The sequence below is a fragment of the Procambarus clarkii genome, chromosome 93 (genome assembly GCF_040958095.1).
Source record: "Procambarus clarkii isolate CNS0578487 chromosome 93, FALCON_Pclarkii_2.0, whole genome shotgun sequence".
NCBI classification, from domain to species: domain Eukaryota; kingdom Metazoa; phylum Arthropoda; class Malacostraca; order Decapoda; family Cambaridae; genus Procambarus; species Procambarus clarkii.
In genome coordinates, this window is record NC_091242.1 from 2,938,601 (window position 1) to 2,953,682 (window position 15,082).

Genomic DNA, 15,082 nt, shown 5'->3' on the forward strand with positions numbered 1-15,082 from the left:
TATAAATGAATGAGATTGGGTGGTTATATATAAGAGCTGCCGCGTATGGGCAGTTACAGCCCCGCTCCTGTGCCAGGTAAGTCCACTACGGGCTCACTATAGCCCGTGCTACTTGGAACTTTTTGTTCCCAGTAGCTGAATCTTAAATAAAAACAACAGCATTTGAGCCAATAGGCCTTCTGCAATTACCTTCATTCTTATGTTCTACCCGAGGTTTCTAGGACTTGTGTCTCTTATTTTGATTGTTGCCGCCGGAGGCGGCTAGTTTATTGTGCACTCCATACTCATCCTGTGAGCGGTAGCGCAAAAAGCATTACAGAGGGCACAAAAGGTTTTTATCAGAAGTCATCTTAGATTATTACATAAACAATTTCAACTATCCTTCACACCTTATAGTTACAATGTCAGCTAGTTACAGAGAATTTTAATGTGTCCTTATACTGTAGCTGTATATATGTGTGCAACCCGTCCTCACAACTTATAGGTCACATTTTTACGTTATCGTTAATCAACGTTGCAATTACAACAGTTTAAGAAAAGCTCATAGGCCCCGTCTACTGACCAACAGTAGTTCAGTGTAATGACTCGTGTTTTCTTATGTATTTACATTTACGAGAGTCCAGTTATCTATACTGATGTTGGGATTTTTGACTAAAGGCCGGTGACCGGATCCGGTTAGGGTATTCAGCTCCCTGTTTTCCCCAGAACAAGATCCTTCAACCGTTTTACATTTAGGTCCCCAATTATTGCTTAGTGCACAAAGGCCAAATGTAAAGAAAACTGTATTTCTGCAACTGCAAGTTGCAGAAATACAGAAAACTACAAGAACCGAGGCCGTCGCTGAACTGACTAGTTCAATTAGTTGGACACCGTATGTAAGAGACTCTCGTACACAGCCCTGGAGGACGCCAGAATATATTGGTGGCGTTGGAGACGCAGCATTGTTCACGATAACAGATTGGTGTCAGTCGGCCAGATAAGATCTGATGTAACCAAGCAGGTGTGTTCGCTGACGCAGTGCGTAGCTTAAGAAGGCTAATATGGCCAATAGAGTCAAAGCCCAAGTGACGACCAAAGGATAATTTAACTGGGTAATACTTTCTATTAAGAGCCAAGTGAATCAAGTCGAGCAGATTTATCATAATGTCACTGATGCTTGGCTGGGGCCTGAAGCTAAACTGTCTTAGTATACTGTACTTGGTTAGGTACAAGTAAAAATGCTTATTAGTGGTCAAATATTTTCCATAGTGTGGGTAGGTTGGATATTGGTTCGTTGTTGTTAACGCTAGCAGGAGCTTCACCTTTGTAAACTGTAGTTACTTTTCTAAGTAGTATTTTGGGAGGCGAGTGGTTCTAGTGGCTAACGCAAGACTTATATTGTGTATGTTGTAAGACAAATAATTTGTTTATAAATTACTGTTGGTATTTCAGATTAGTTGGCAGTTTTGTGTTTAATTCATCGGTTCATTCACAACACTTGAGGAACTCCAGTGGGAGAATTAGAGTAGTTGCTTGAAAAACAGTAATTCATACTACTTTATATTGGTGAGAATTTACTTGTGGTCCTCATATGTGCACCAGCCACGCGTCTTGACTTGGAGTCCCTCAGCACAGCAGCGGCAGAAGTCCTTCTGCCTCATTGTAAGCCCAAGATAAATCATGTATACAAATGTGTTTGGGTCGGACAGAAGCTGCTGAATATGAGTTGCATTGATTGAACTCCTGACAGTACAAAGGATGACACACAAGACACAAGAAGCAGTTACAGCCTCGCTCCTATGCCAGGTGAGTTCACTACGGGCTCACCATAGCCCGTGCTACTTGCAACATTTTGTTCCGAGCAGCTGAATTTAAAACAACAACAACAAAAGTCAGTGACTTTATCACCAGCTCCCAGCTGAGACCCGTTTTCTAGCGTCCCGTAATTCTGCTATCCCAGATGAGATCACATTACTCGTCTTGCGAGGGACTATAGATGCACGCCCATATCTACATCCTACCTACATTACTAGTCAGGCAGGTGGAGCTGCTCTCTACAAAGAAACATTCAAGAAAATAAGTACAAGGAACCACCAGTACAACTTTGTCTTTATCGAATCAAAGACATTAGGCATATGGAGAAAAATAAACTTGGAGCTTCCTCATGAATGTGGGTTCCAAGCTCTTCTAAAGAAACAAGATAGACCCAAGAGCAACCAAGTTTATTTTATAATGTTCATTTGTTTGTAAGCTCCAAATAAAATAAGAATAACGTGGTAGTAGAAAATGATGTTCAAATGCATATATGGGTCACCTATTTATGAAGCTAAGGGTCCTCGCTAATTCAACCAAGTTTACCGTAGAACCTCAACACGTTTTCTAGAAACGTAGCATTCTTCAAGGACTCAACTTCATTCAGGTTACACACAAGAGTAGAAAAATTTGTGGAATAGATATGATAGTATCATGTTTTGCTGACGCTACATTATTTGTTCGCACCAAATGCCTCAGATCCAGGATTCACGAAGCACTTAGGTGGACCACTTAAGAAAGCTGTACCTGATTATGGCAACTTAGCCGGCATTTGACAAATAATTTACTATCTCCACAGCACAACGAGCCCATCCGTAACAATAATAATCTTGGGTCGAGTACTTCCTAGAGGCACTTTAAACCTCGTAAACTATTGAGTAAACATAATCCAAGCCTATGTGATGAAGAGGCACAGATCTCGTAAGTAGAGTCGTAAGTACCCTGTAAATCTGAATCTAACACAGTAGCAACGACAGAAATAGAGAGCCGTGAGGGTGGAAGAAACACGGGTGAGGGACTAAGACAAGTGAGGAATCTTGAGTACTCTCCTTGTGTATAGATAATTCCCTCATCTATTTGACCATGTCCAAGGTTACCTGACAATGTCTAAGCGAAACGTAATTCCAATAAAACACCGACATATCAAATAATATTCCTATTGTGTCTAAAACACAAAATGATAGTCTTATTATGTAATCATTCTGGTGGAGGACATATCAACCGTGTGAAGGTTATCAAGGCCAACCCCCAATACTTTACTGACCCTAATTTATCAAGCTTAATTTAGTCCAGGAAGAAAGTAAAAAAGAATCTCAATGTAAATACACGGAGATATCTTAGTGTATATAGTTTGTGAATGATTCTTATAAATTCATGTACATTTAAACAGAGGTTATAGTCCAAAGAACAAGGATCAGAGTAAGAACATGAATTTTCTTCATGTTCGTATTTCATGTTCATACATTTAGACGTCTTAATCTAACCTAAGAAATACGCAAAGAGATGAAAATGTTTGGCACAATATATTGCTATCATCGTTACATATCTTTGCCAACACTCGTGGCTTTACAACACTCGCCAAAGGCTTCACCAACGCTACTAAGCTCATATGAAGCATCAGATTCTTTTACCTTAAGCCTATAGCAATATACGATTGCCTAAATTCAACTCTGCCACTTTTTAGCTTTTTTTTTGAAGCTTAATACTTTCCTGCAGAACTTGCGAACTTTCCTTTAACTTTATAATGCTCCTTATATTAGTATAATTTTAAATTCTTAAATGTGCATATTTTCCAAATTTTATTATACGACTATTTAAGAGCATAATAATTAAGGAAACTGCAGAAAGCCTCTTAAGCCCTTATGAGGACACTCTTCTTTGTATCTACAGACTCATTCATATATATGTCACACCTACGTTTGAAACACTCCAGTGACCCCCCAACTCTGCACTCCCAACATCAATATAATTAATGCACATTTTGAATCAGTGAAGGCGACAAGACAAGCCCTGCAACATGTCACCAAATTGTTACTCTTCTTGACTGCCTTATATCTGATAACCATTCATTAATGCAGTTAATACTTGGCTTCCAGTGCCATTCACTTCAACCTTCCTAATTAACCTTTCATGTGGAAGTGTCGAATACTTCGCTAGATAAACAACTTAATTATCTTTACCAATATTCATTTACTTACTTATTACAACACATTGTAATAAGTAAATGCGTAATGATCCAGTGGCTTTTAATAAATGAATGTGTGTGTCGTTTACTAAAGAAGTTGATTTTTCAAGATCATAATAAAGTGAGATTTGCATTTTTCAAGTAACTTCCATATACTTTAAACTACTTGGAAGGTAATTATGGGGGGTAGATATCGTCCTCCATTTTGAGAAATGGCACTATATTAATGGCCCTCCGTGTTGTAGAGATGAATCCAAGAGTTTACTAATTTATTTATCAGACTTGTCATATGACTTTGGTGTTCTTAGAGCCTGTAATAAATATGTTAACAGGGTCTCCTAGAACCCAGGTGAATGGAGTATTTTAATAGGGCCTGGTGACTCGCTTGATTTTACATTTGTTTATAAACTATTTTTTAAAATTAGTACGTTAATAAATCCTTTATATTCAATCATTCCTGTAAAAGCAGCGACTTTTGTTGGTATAGACTATAGAGCCTAGATATTTCATAGCCAGGACTGGCATGAAGTACACTATTCATTTACAATTTTCCCGAATCTTCTTTGTTAGCTAAATGACCTAAACTTTAAACTTTATTTTAGTGATTCAGTCTTTTAACTTTTGTTTGATGCAATTGTTAAAATACTACCCAGTACTATGACAATTACTGCTAGTATTACCCCTATTTTATTACTACTAATAATACAAATCCTTTTAATAATAATACTAAAATCCTGCTAAAATATTCTTCCTAAAAATGTCAATAAAGATTGACACCTTGTCAATAAAGATGGACAATAAAGATATTGTACACCCTCCAACTTCAACTGATTGACGTTCGACCTCCAATAATGGCTGTATTCGAACTTGAGTAATTACTGACTTTTAATCTTCACCAATGGTATCAGTGAGCAAGAAGTCAATCCATAATTGCCACCTCGATTACTCAAACACGAAGCTATTTGGGTATCTCTTACCGCACAGGTGTGCCCCTCCTGACCAGGGGCCAGATTCATGAAGCAGTTACGCAAGCACTTCCGAACCTGTCCACCTTTTCTCAATCTTTGACGGTTTTGTTTACAATTATGAAACAGTTAATCAGCTCCGAAGCACCAGGAGGCTATTTATAACAATAACAACACTCGATTTGGAAGTTTTCATGCTTGTAAACTGTTTAATAAATGTTACCAAAGGCGTCAAAGATTGAGAAAAGATGTACACGTTCGTAAGTATTTGCGTAACTGCTTCGGGAATCTGGCCCCAGGCAGGCCAGTTGCGTCCTCTGCCCCGCGAGGGCTGTGGAGCCCCACCCCCCGCTCTCACACACAACCAACTGATGGTACTCTACTGATTTGCGATTCACTTGAACTAGACGTTAACACCCTTGGAGTGCATGTACATCACCACAACGCGCTACACAACGCAAGTGTTCACTCGCTAATTTCCGTCTTCTGCATATTGTTAGGTGCTTTTGTTTACATTCTACTATTTATTTTGCTTATATTTGCTGCTTTTTTATTTGTAAAATATTTTGGCTTGCTTTTTATTGGCTTGTTAATTTATATCGTTGCTGATTTGGATAAATCTTTGAATAGTTTATAGACTATTTTTGACCGATAAATATTTCATATTGTTAAGCAGTGAAAAGTTTGTTTTAAAAACTAAATTAAAGATGTACGTCTTTTCTGTGACACTACTTCTCTTCATAAGTTTAATGTTTCTAAGATGAACCTCTAACTCCGATTTTTGGATCCTGACGTAATCTTTCTTCTTATTTGCAGTTTAAGATTAGACTTGCACTCCTCGACCTCCTTGGACGTGTACTCGGGCTTCTCCAACTCTACGTCGTCGTCTCTCTCTTTTGTCGTAGTCGTCCAGCTGATGACTGCAGAAGAACACGACCAGGTCCCCGATCAGTGAGATGAAGGTGAACACTGAGGTGGAGAAGCAGGGAGAAGATGTAAACACAGCTCATTTACAGATATATATATTACTGCCAACCAGCAGTAACACAGGCAAACACAGCCACCTACCAGCAGGAACACAGGCAAACACAGCCAACTACCAACAGGAACACACAAACACAGCCACCTACCAGCAGGAACACACAGGCAAACACAGCCACCTACCAACAGGAACACACAAACACAGCCACCTACCAGCAGGAACACACACAAACACAGCCACCTACCAGCAGGAACACAGGCAAACACAGCCACCTACCAGCAGGAACACACAGACAAACACAGCCACCTACCAGCAGGAACACAGACAAACACAGCCACCTACCAACAGGAACACAAACAAACACAGCCACCTACCAGCAGGAACACAGACAAACACAGCCACCTACCAACAGGAACACAGACAAACACAGCCACCTACCAGCAGGAACACAGGCAAACACAGCCACCTACCAGCAGGAACACAGGCAAACACAGCCACCTACCAGCAGGAACACAGGCAAACACAGCCACCTACCAGCAGGAACACAGGCAAACACAGCCACCTACCAACAGGAACACAGGCAAACACAGCCACCTACCAACAGGAACACACAAACACAGCCACCTACCAGCAGGAACACACAGGCAAACACAGCCACCTACCAACAGGAACACACAAACACAGCCACCTACCAGCAGGAACACAGACAAACACAGCCACCTACCAACAGGAACACAGGCAAACACAGCCACCTACCAGCAGGAACACAGGCAAACACAGCCACCTACCAACAGGAACACACAAACACAGCCACCTACCAGCAGGAACACACAGGCAAACACAGCCACCTACCAGCAGGAACACAGGCAAACACAGCCACCTACCAGCAGGAACACAGACAAACACAGCCACCTACCAACAGGAACACAAACAAACACAGCCACCTACCAGCAGGAACACAGGCAAACACAGCCACCTACCAACAGGAACACAAACAAACACAGCCACCTACCAGCAGGAACACAGGCAAACACAGCCACCTACCAGCAGGAATAAGGTGTACGAGGAGCCTGAGGGTGTGGGTGTCGTAGAGCCAGCAGTGGCCCGTCCCCCCACACTGTGTCCCCCACACTGAACACGACCAATCTACATCAAGCCGGGACACAACAATCCATTAATACACTTTTGTTATTGTTTACACGGATCTATCATTACACTTTTGTTACATTCAAAATCTTGTTTACACAAGCCTATAAGTAATTAATACAAAATCTCAAAATCTTGGCTTTATTGTATAGCTATGTACAGTACTCTATAACTTCGTTGCATAGTTATATAATTAGGATGATTGCTAGTTCATTTCTGAAATGGATCCCTAGAGTATGTGGGATGAACAGAAAGGAGTCAGGCTAAGGTAGGCACTGGATGGGTGACCGCTCGGATATGCCTCACCTTTGGTCAGGGGGCCTCAATAAACGTAATAGTCTTCCTGTCCCCAACAATAGCATGTCATGATGAAATAACGTAAGGTCATCAACGTTCAGACATATTCATGAGATTGTAACACGGGGGGCGGGGGGTATTCGTTCAGTACTTCGTATCTTCGTTCTCTCTACCCCTCTCTTTACCCGTATTCTACTTTAGATCTCCATACCAAGGGACCCCAAAACTTTTACTTGAACCGACCCCACACCATGTAGGGGTCGGAACAAACACATTGACCGATTGACCGTCTTAAGATTCTACAACCCGTATGACGTGAAATAGACTTCTAGCAAAGCTCAAGAGTCGCCTAAACGCATAAACCACGAACGATACAATATGGTTTCCATTGACAGGAAAATCTGTTAAACTCATCGAGGCGCTTCGCCTTGCCCAACACCCAACCTTTCCCAGGTCCAACCTGTTATGATTTAACTCCGCCAAGTACTGCGCCACAAAGGCTCCTGTAGAATATCAAAACTTAAAAATATCATGGACAATACCCAGATTTCTATAAAAAGACAAAGGAAAGCCAAGGCTTTTACCTTGCTGTTCTTCTCCATCTGTCAACCAAAGTATTTATCCTGATTAGTTTGGGGTTAATTAGCTAAGTGTTGTAAAAGTGCCTTAAGAAGAATCATGACCGTACACAAAAAAATGACAATAATAACTTAAGATGACGAAGCTTCTTTAAATGGTGTCAAAGTCTAAACTCCAGACGTTCAAAAATATTTAATCCGAAATGTGTGGAGGTTTAGAGTCGATAAGTCTTGAATCCTACCTTCCCTTACCATGATGTACCTCACTGACTGCCACCACATGTATCACCACACTCGTCGCTGATGACAACAGATGACGTCACTACAGTTACTGACACAGCTGGCACTTACCAATGGCAGCCCCCATGATGATGGGTGCCGGAAGGATGCCAAAAACGGTGACTAAGACCGCGAGAATGGCGAGCGACACCTCCTTGTCCCTCTCTGACACCCCTCTGAAGCGCGCGAGAGAAAATAAAATATTAAACAATGGGCAATGAACACAACACAGTAACAATCCATCGTTTTCTGTTTTTATGTTTTCCTTCCCTCGTGTTCAACCGAAGCCCCTTTCATCTGTGGCCCCATTATTTCAACTGTTCCTTTTTCCCATCATCTGTAACCCCTCAAAACCAAAGCCCCATTCTTTCATGCGTAGCCTATTTCTATATTTAATATTTTCCCCCTTTCTTCACCCCTGACACAGCCTCTCCATACCTGAGGTGACCGATGCCAACAGCGAGCCTGCCGGTAGTGTAGACGGCGTTGGTGAGGACCTGCATGACGAGGTAGTAAGCAAAGTTCTCGCAGGGCTCCGGACAGTAACCCGAGGTCGCCGTCGTGTTCAATACAATGTTCTGGCGCCACATGGGGAGGAAGTCATTTTAAGCTCCAGAATTCTTTCAGGTGTTTGTATATATGTGTTTATATGCACAAGTCAGGTGTTTACGGTAAGGACAACAGGACAACAATCAGCTTCCAACACCACCACACAGCCGTACACCAGGCCTTGGGAACCAGGAATGGGGCTCAGAGTGGAGCGCCTAACTCTCTCACTACTCGCACTTTCATAGTGTCGGTGTTTTATATATATGGGTCATGCAATCAAGTGATCAGACTCTTAGATCTTACGACTGTTGGGTTTCTTAGGTGTGGCTACAAGTGTGTCTCTAAGTTTGCATTACCTGCTCATTTGATCACATCAAATGCAAACTTTGTCAGCAGACAACTCTGACACTCTACGTTATTTTGCAACTCAATGTGAAAAAAAATTCAAGAACTTAACGAAAATTATATCTAATGTTTAAATTATATTCATGTATTATTTCATACAAAAAAATTATATTACCCAAATTTTGATCCAAGGGTCATAACTTTATCTACTGTAGATTGTGCATATACTAAATGTAAGCTCACGAAGCCTGTAAATAATAATCTCACTTGAGCACAATGATCACTGCAAGTTTACAGTGATCAGTCTACTGTTGATAAGTTTACCAACAGTAGACTGTAGAGCATGAGGTACTCAAAGTGATACTACTGAACATTGTAATACCATTAATTTCTAATTACTTAAAGACTCTTGGAATAAAATCTTACCTTCAAGTCATCAGTGTCGGGAAGACCCGGCTGAGTCGAGGAGCTGGTCACATGGCTGATACATGAACAGTTTCTGTACACCTGCGGGAAACATTATGAAAGAAAATATATATTCGTCTGTTAGAGAAAACGCAAACTTTAACTATAAACTAAAACAAGTTGACCAAGCCACACACTAGAAAGTGAAGGGACGACGACGTTTCGGTCCATCCTGGACCATTCTCAAGTCGATTGTGACTTGAATGAGTCTCACCATCGACTTGAGAATGGTCCAGGACGGACTGAAACGTCGTCGTCCCTTCACTTTCTAGTGTGTGGTTTGGTCAACATTTTTCAGCCACGTTATTGTGACTCCTCGCCTGCAAACTAAAACAATATTGCACTGCATTTAAAGCGCACAAGATAAAAACTTTAATTAAGGCTCAAGTAACACTATGGACATGCTAGTACTCACAACAGGCTCCGTGGAGTCATCAACGGTGAGACAGCCGGCGTAGCAAGCGGAGTAGAAGAGGATGGTATGGTTCTGGACCAAACACAGGGGAGAGAACCTGTCCGAGCATCCACATTTCGCAGAACACGTTCCTTCAGCCGACCTGCGTGACACCACCGGATTAACTCTAGCCTATATGATAACCAAAACAGTTACCTAGTATCGCATCACTACTGTTTCCTTCTATCAACAGCCACACATTATATAAATTAGACAAAATCCAAAGGAATAATCAGGAGACCCTTAATTGACAAGCCACTGGCTTCCTATCCCCGTTGAAGCCAAAAGAGATTGTGACCCAAGTTAAATTCTAGTCAATTCAAGCAAATAGTTCCATTTACATTCTAAATCAGCAGATTAAGGGGCAAACAATCATTTACTAAAAGAGTTTAACCAATATTTTAGGTCTACTTGCTAACAACGTAGTAGGATCATTGCAGCTTTTAGCATCACAAAATTACTCTTTGGAGGTCTTTACTTCCATGAAAGCCAAGGCACGGGGACACTGATCCCTTGTTACTGGAAGTTAGTCAGTTTGCTCAGATACTGTACCATCAATATAACTTTAGTAGGGTGACTTACCGGTGTCATGAAGCCAGGTCACCAGGGCACAACTACATCTCAGCTACAGTCTTCCACAATTACGCTTTAGTAACTAGGACACAGCCATGCTTCAGCTTACTGAAGCTTACACACTCTATTCTCTGTTCAACAAAGGCCACTCACGTCCTCTCCCTTTATAAATACGAGAAAGCATGAATGGGATCCACTATTAATTTATTACCCGATTCCTTTAGCTCAGACCTTCACAGGTGCCCCTTCTGTTCTCTCTTTTCAAGCAACTCCCATTCCAGGAAGGTTTCACATCCCTCTCTACTTGCACCAACTTACTTTTCCCTGGGCCCAACAACCTGGAGTCTTGGGCAGCCAATGAACATGAGGCCGAGGAAGGAGGCAAAGACCAAGGCAGAGAGCAAAGTGTCGCAGGCGGCGAGGGACCTTGGTCCCTGTGGTGCCCACCTCACGAGGGCAGTGCTGACGGCAATGCCCAAGAGGGATCCCACCAAAGTAACCAACCCTGCGGAAGCACCAGCAATGGATAGAGGGAATAGGATCGCTAAAGTCATGGTCAGTGTCTCTCTACATATATAGAGTAATATAGAAACTTAAGTAGTACAAACAAGTTCATTTAGAACCCAGGTACCTTAAGTGAAAATAAGATTAAGACAATATTATAGTTGTATCTACACGTAGCCACTAAGAAGACAAAGATAAGTCATCCAATAGAATCATTGGGGAATTGAAAGAAAAAAATAAGGAGTAGAGGCGAGAATCACCTACTTGAACTAGCAGCACAACAAGTGAACGTCTACCATTCCATTCGAAAAGTTAATATGGAGATGCAATAAGCACCTGACGACGAACCTGTGTAGAAGTTGGCTTCGCTGGCGCTCTTGCGGAACTCAGCCTCCAGGTATTTGGATTTGAAGTTGATGTAGCAGGCGAAGGCCAGGAAGAAAGCCACTGAGCTGAAGAGATTCCCCACCCAGATCTTGTTGGTGAAGAGACGTTTCAGCGTTTTCGGTAGATCTGTAGGAGAAGGAGGCAGTTGTCAATGAAGCTAGGAGGGACCAGTTACCAGCAAAGCCATGTGACATTCAGAATTGTCAAAGCAAGCAGAGGTGGTGTGACTTCTTATAAGTTGAAAAAAACTCTTGCAACGTTGTAAATCCAACTAGTTGCATATTATATATACCACACGTAGCTTACAGCCTAACTAGTGACCCATACGAGAGGGCAGTAGTGCTGCTGAATTGAGGTAAATTAAAGACGCTGTTTTTCCAAATGTATGACATTGCCTCAATATTTTATCATGAAAATTATGTTGTTTCTCATGCAATTGTGGCAATTGGCAATTGTGAATTTTGGATATTTGAACTCTGACATTAAAGCTTGGTTAACGTAAGTGAGCTTAGTGTTTATTTTGAAGCTTTCTCTACCAGGATCTTCAAACTGAAAAGTTCGAAGTTAAAATGTTCACAGACAGAATGTCTTTGGCTAAAATGTTCGACTCTGAAATGTTTAAGATGCTCAGAGCTAAAAGGTCCACAGTTCCGTGCCACCCCCTCCCTCCTCCACACACACAACTAGCACCACAGAGCCTTACCATGAATGGAAAGTGTGGCTTCCTTCCTCATGGTTGTGAAGATATTGAAATTGCTGACCTTCCAGTGGCTCCTCGACGCTTCTCTCCTCTTGCCCTCCCTCACCATTCCCTTCTTTAGTGTCAGGTTGTGAAGGAAGAGGAGCAAGAGGCCCCCGAGCACCAGTACACAGCAGCCGAGGAACAAGAAACCTGGAGAGTGGGAATAACAAACCAAAAATAATCAAGAATATATTACCCAGTGTCTTTGTGTTACTTTGTTTATGTAATGAACTAACAAGTTCTAACTTTAATGACAAACAAATGATTTTGCAACAGTAAAGTTGTCCTCACAAAAGTGCTTAACAGTGAAACATGACAAAATATCAGAGTTCAAAATATAATTCAACAGACGGTTCTGATATAAAATACTGACTCACACAGAGAGGTGGTTTGTTCGACAAGGTGGCTATGAGCTGGAGAATAAATGAGACTAAATGATGCTGTCCTGACAATAGCAGATAAAGGACAGGACAGTCATAAAGACGAGTCATTACCTATCCACCAGGAGCCTAGCCAACGGGGGTCGTTCCTGGCTAGGTTGGGTGCGTCATGGGAAGGACTTATCCACACCCTCACACACGACCCTCCTAGAAGGAATCCACATACCGGCCCCACGACTCTCAGCAGCAGTGTGATGCCTGTGGACAGTTCATGTGTAATCAATCAAGTTAGGAGTTAATATCATTCAGTTTAATTTTTGTCCAGTATTGAAATATCTGATTATTTTTCAACATCTTTTCTATCATCAATCAATCAACAGGTAAATACCAAAGTACTGAGGTGAATGATTGTTGATGTCGTCGAGGTAGGAGGCGCCGATGCTATAGAAGATGCTGATGGCGATGCCGATGAAAAACTGGGAGATGAAGAGCATGATGACAGGGCCGACGAAAAACTCCTCATAGAAAACCTTGCAAGACTCTTCATTCTCATCAGTCACCTCTGAGAAACACGTCTCCGTTCTCTCTGAAACATGGCATAGTGCTGACGTAAATTTTACCCAAAACTTGTGTTGAAACTTCTCCAAACTTTAGGACAGATATTCTTGAGTGATGCGAAGATTGCAATAATGTTTACCTATCTCTCCAAAAGCTTCCCTTGTCACCTCTCCCGAGCCATACACGACCTGCGGAACGACGGCCAACAAGCAGGAGGCGACGCCGGCCACCACACCAATCACCATCCACCGGCCGCGGTGGACGGACTGGCCATGCAGAAGCAGAAGAGTAGAGACTGCAGCTTGTACCGCCCAGCTTCCAGCGAGGATCACACCTGACAGAGGAGAGCGGGGAGATGGACGGGGGTGGAAAAGGAGGAGATGGAAGAGGAGGCATCTATGTTTAGTGATAATAACAGTCATTATTCAAGTCATGTTAATGAGCTCCATTCTTCATGTGCCTACTCACTAATTCACGCACTTACCAGTTTGCTTACTAGACAAGTGGAAGCTCTTCTCGATAGTAGAGATGACGGAGACGGTGAAAGTGTGGCTCATGCCGTAAGTAACCCCCAGCAGGCAGTATAGCAGCAGGAACACTTCTCGCCTCGCCACAACCTGAAACACACTGACAGGTACACCTGCCTCGCCAACACCTGACACATAACCTGGAGAGACAGATCAACGGAAAGCTGTTCCTCACTGACGATTAATAAGTAAATCAAAGAGTGAGTGAAGCAGAAGGGAGACTGGACACTTGTCCCCTCTCAGCCATACCTTCCGTGTCATTCATCCATAAACCTTTGTCCTCTCTCAACCATACGTTCCGTGTCATTCATCCATGGACCCTTGTCCTCTCTCAACCATACGTTCCGTGTCATTCATCCATGGACCCTTGTCCTCTCTCAACCATACCTTCCGTGTCACTCATCCATGGACCCTTGTCCTCTCTCAACCATACCTTCCGTGTCATTCACTCATGGACCCTTGTCCTCTCTCAACTATACCTTCTGCATCGCTCATCAATGGACACTTGTCTCTGCCTCACCTGCAGCCATTGAGGCCGGCAGGACCTTATACTGCAGTGGGCAAAGTTGAGGTCATCTCCATAGTGTAGGAGAACCCTCGACCATGATGGTTCGTCGTCGTCGCCCACTTTTCTAGTGAAGGAGGCGCTGCTCGTGGTGGGGGCGAGATGGGGATCCTCTACATCCCCATCCTCTGCCTCTTCCTGCTTCTGCGTCGCCTTCTGGTGCTCTGTGAGGAGGATATGGTGAGAGGTGGCGAGTGTAGCAGGAACATCACAACACAACAAATGGTGTAGTAGCACATAAATGTACAACAAAATGCAAGACATGAATAATAAGTGTAAACAAATGATGTAATGTGATCGGAGTGTGAAACTAACGTCACGTCACGTCACAAGTTCACCCCAGAACGTCATACATCGTACACAAGACCTTTTTTTGCTGTGCCAGTAGGTAGGTGCAGGAGGGTATATAAAGGGCATGGAAGTTATGGGCTATTCAAGCCCGTGCCACCTCTTGGCTGGATTACTTCATCAATTAATCAATCGGCATGGAAGGGAAGTGAACAATGGAGAGAAAGCGCCAACCCATTACGACTATATAGCACTGGCAAGGGGCCAGGATATGGTTTTGGGAAAGGAGGGGTGGAGGGGTAGAAATGGTGCCCAAGCACTTGGACGGTCATGGATTGAATGTCGACTTGCATGAAGCTCTGAGCATGGAGAGAGCATGGGGAGGAGGGTATGGAGAAGGATACCAAGAAGGATGAGGACTATAGAAACACAAAAGAAGTCTCCACTCGGTCAACTGTCTGAGGCTACGTGACCCATCCCAGTCAACTCCATTGTGTATGTACACAACCATACCGGCACCAC

General features: G+C 42.7%; 1 protein-coding gene across 1 annotated transcript; it reads right to left on the reverse strand.

Annotated features, from left to right (window-relative positions):
- Nucleotides 1–3,104: 3,104 nt before the first annotated feature.
- LOC123746840 (solute carrier organic anion transporter family member 74D) lies at nucleotides 3,105–14,436 on the reverse strand (the record flags this gene model as incomplete). The annotated part of the gene is given in 14 exon segments (XM_045728638.2): nucleotides 3,105–5,910; nucleotides 6,968–7,069; nucleotides 8,296–8,399; nucleotides 8,662–8,801; nucleotides 9,544–9,624; nucleotides 9,998–10,139; nucleotides 10,928–11,114; nucleotides 11,462–11,626; nucleotides 12,204–12,392; nucleotides 12,737–12,880; nucleotides 13,011–13,208; nucleotides 13,320–13,514; nucleotides 13,665–13,797; nucleotides 14,228–14,436. Coding segments are annotated over 14 exon segments (2,135 nt in total), but the record flags the coding sequence as incomplete, so codon positions are not given.
- Nucleotides 14,437–15,082: the final 646 nt, after the last annotated feature.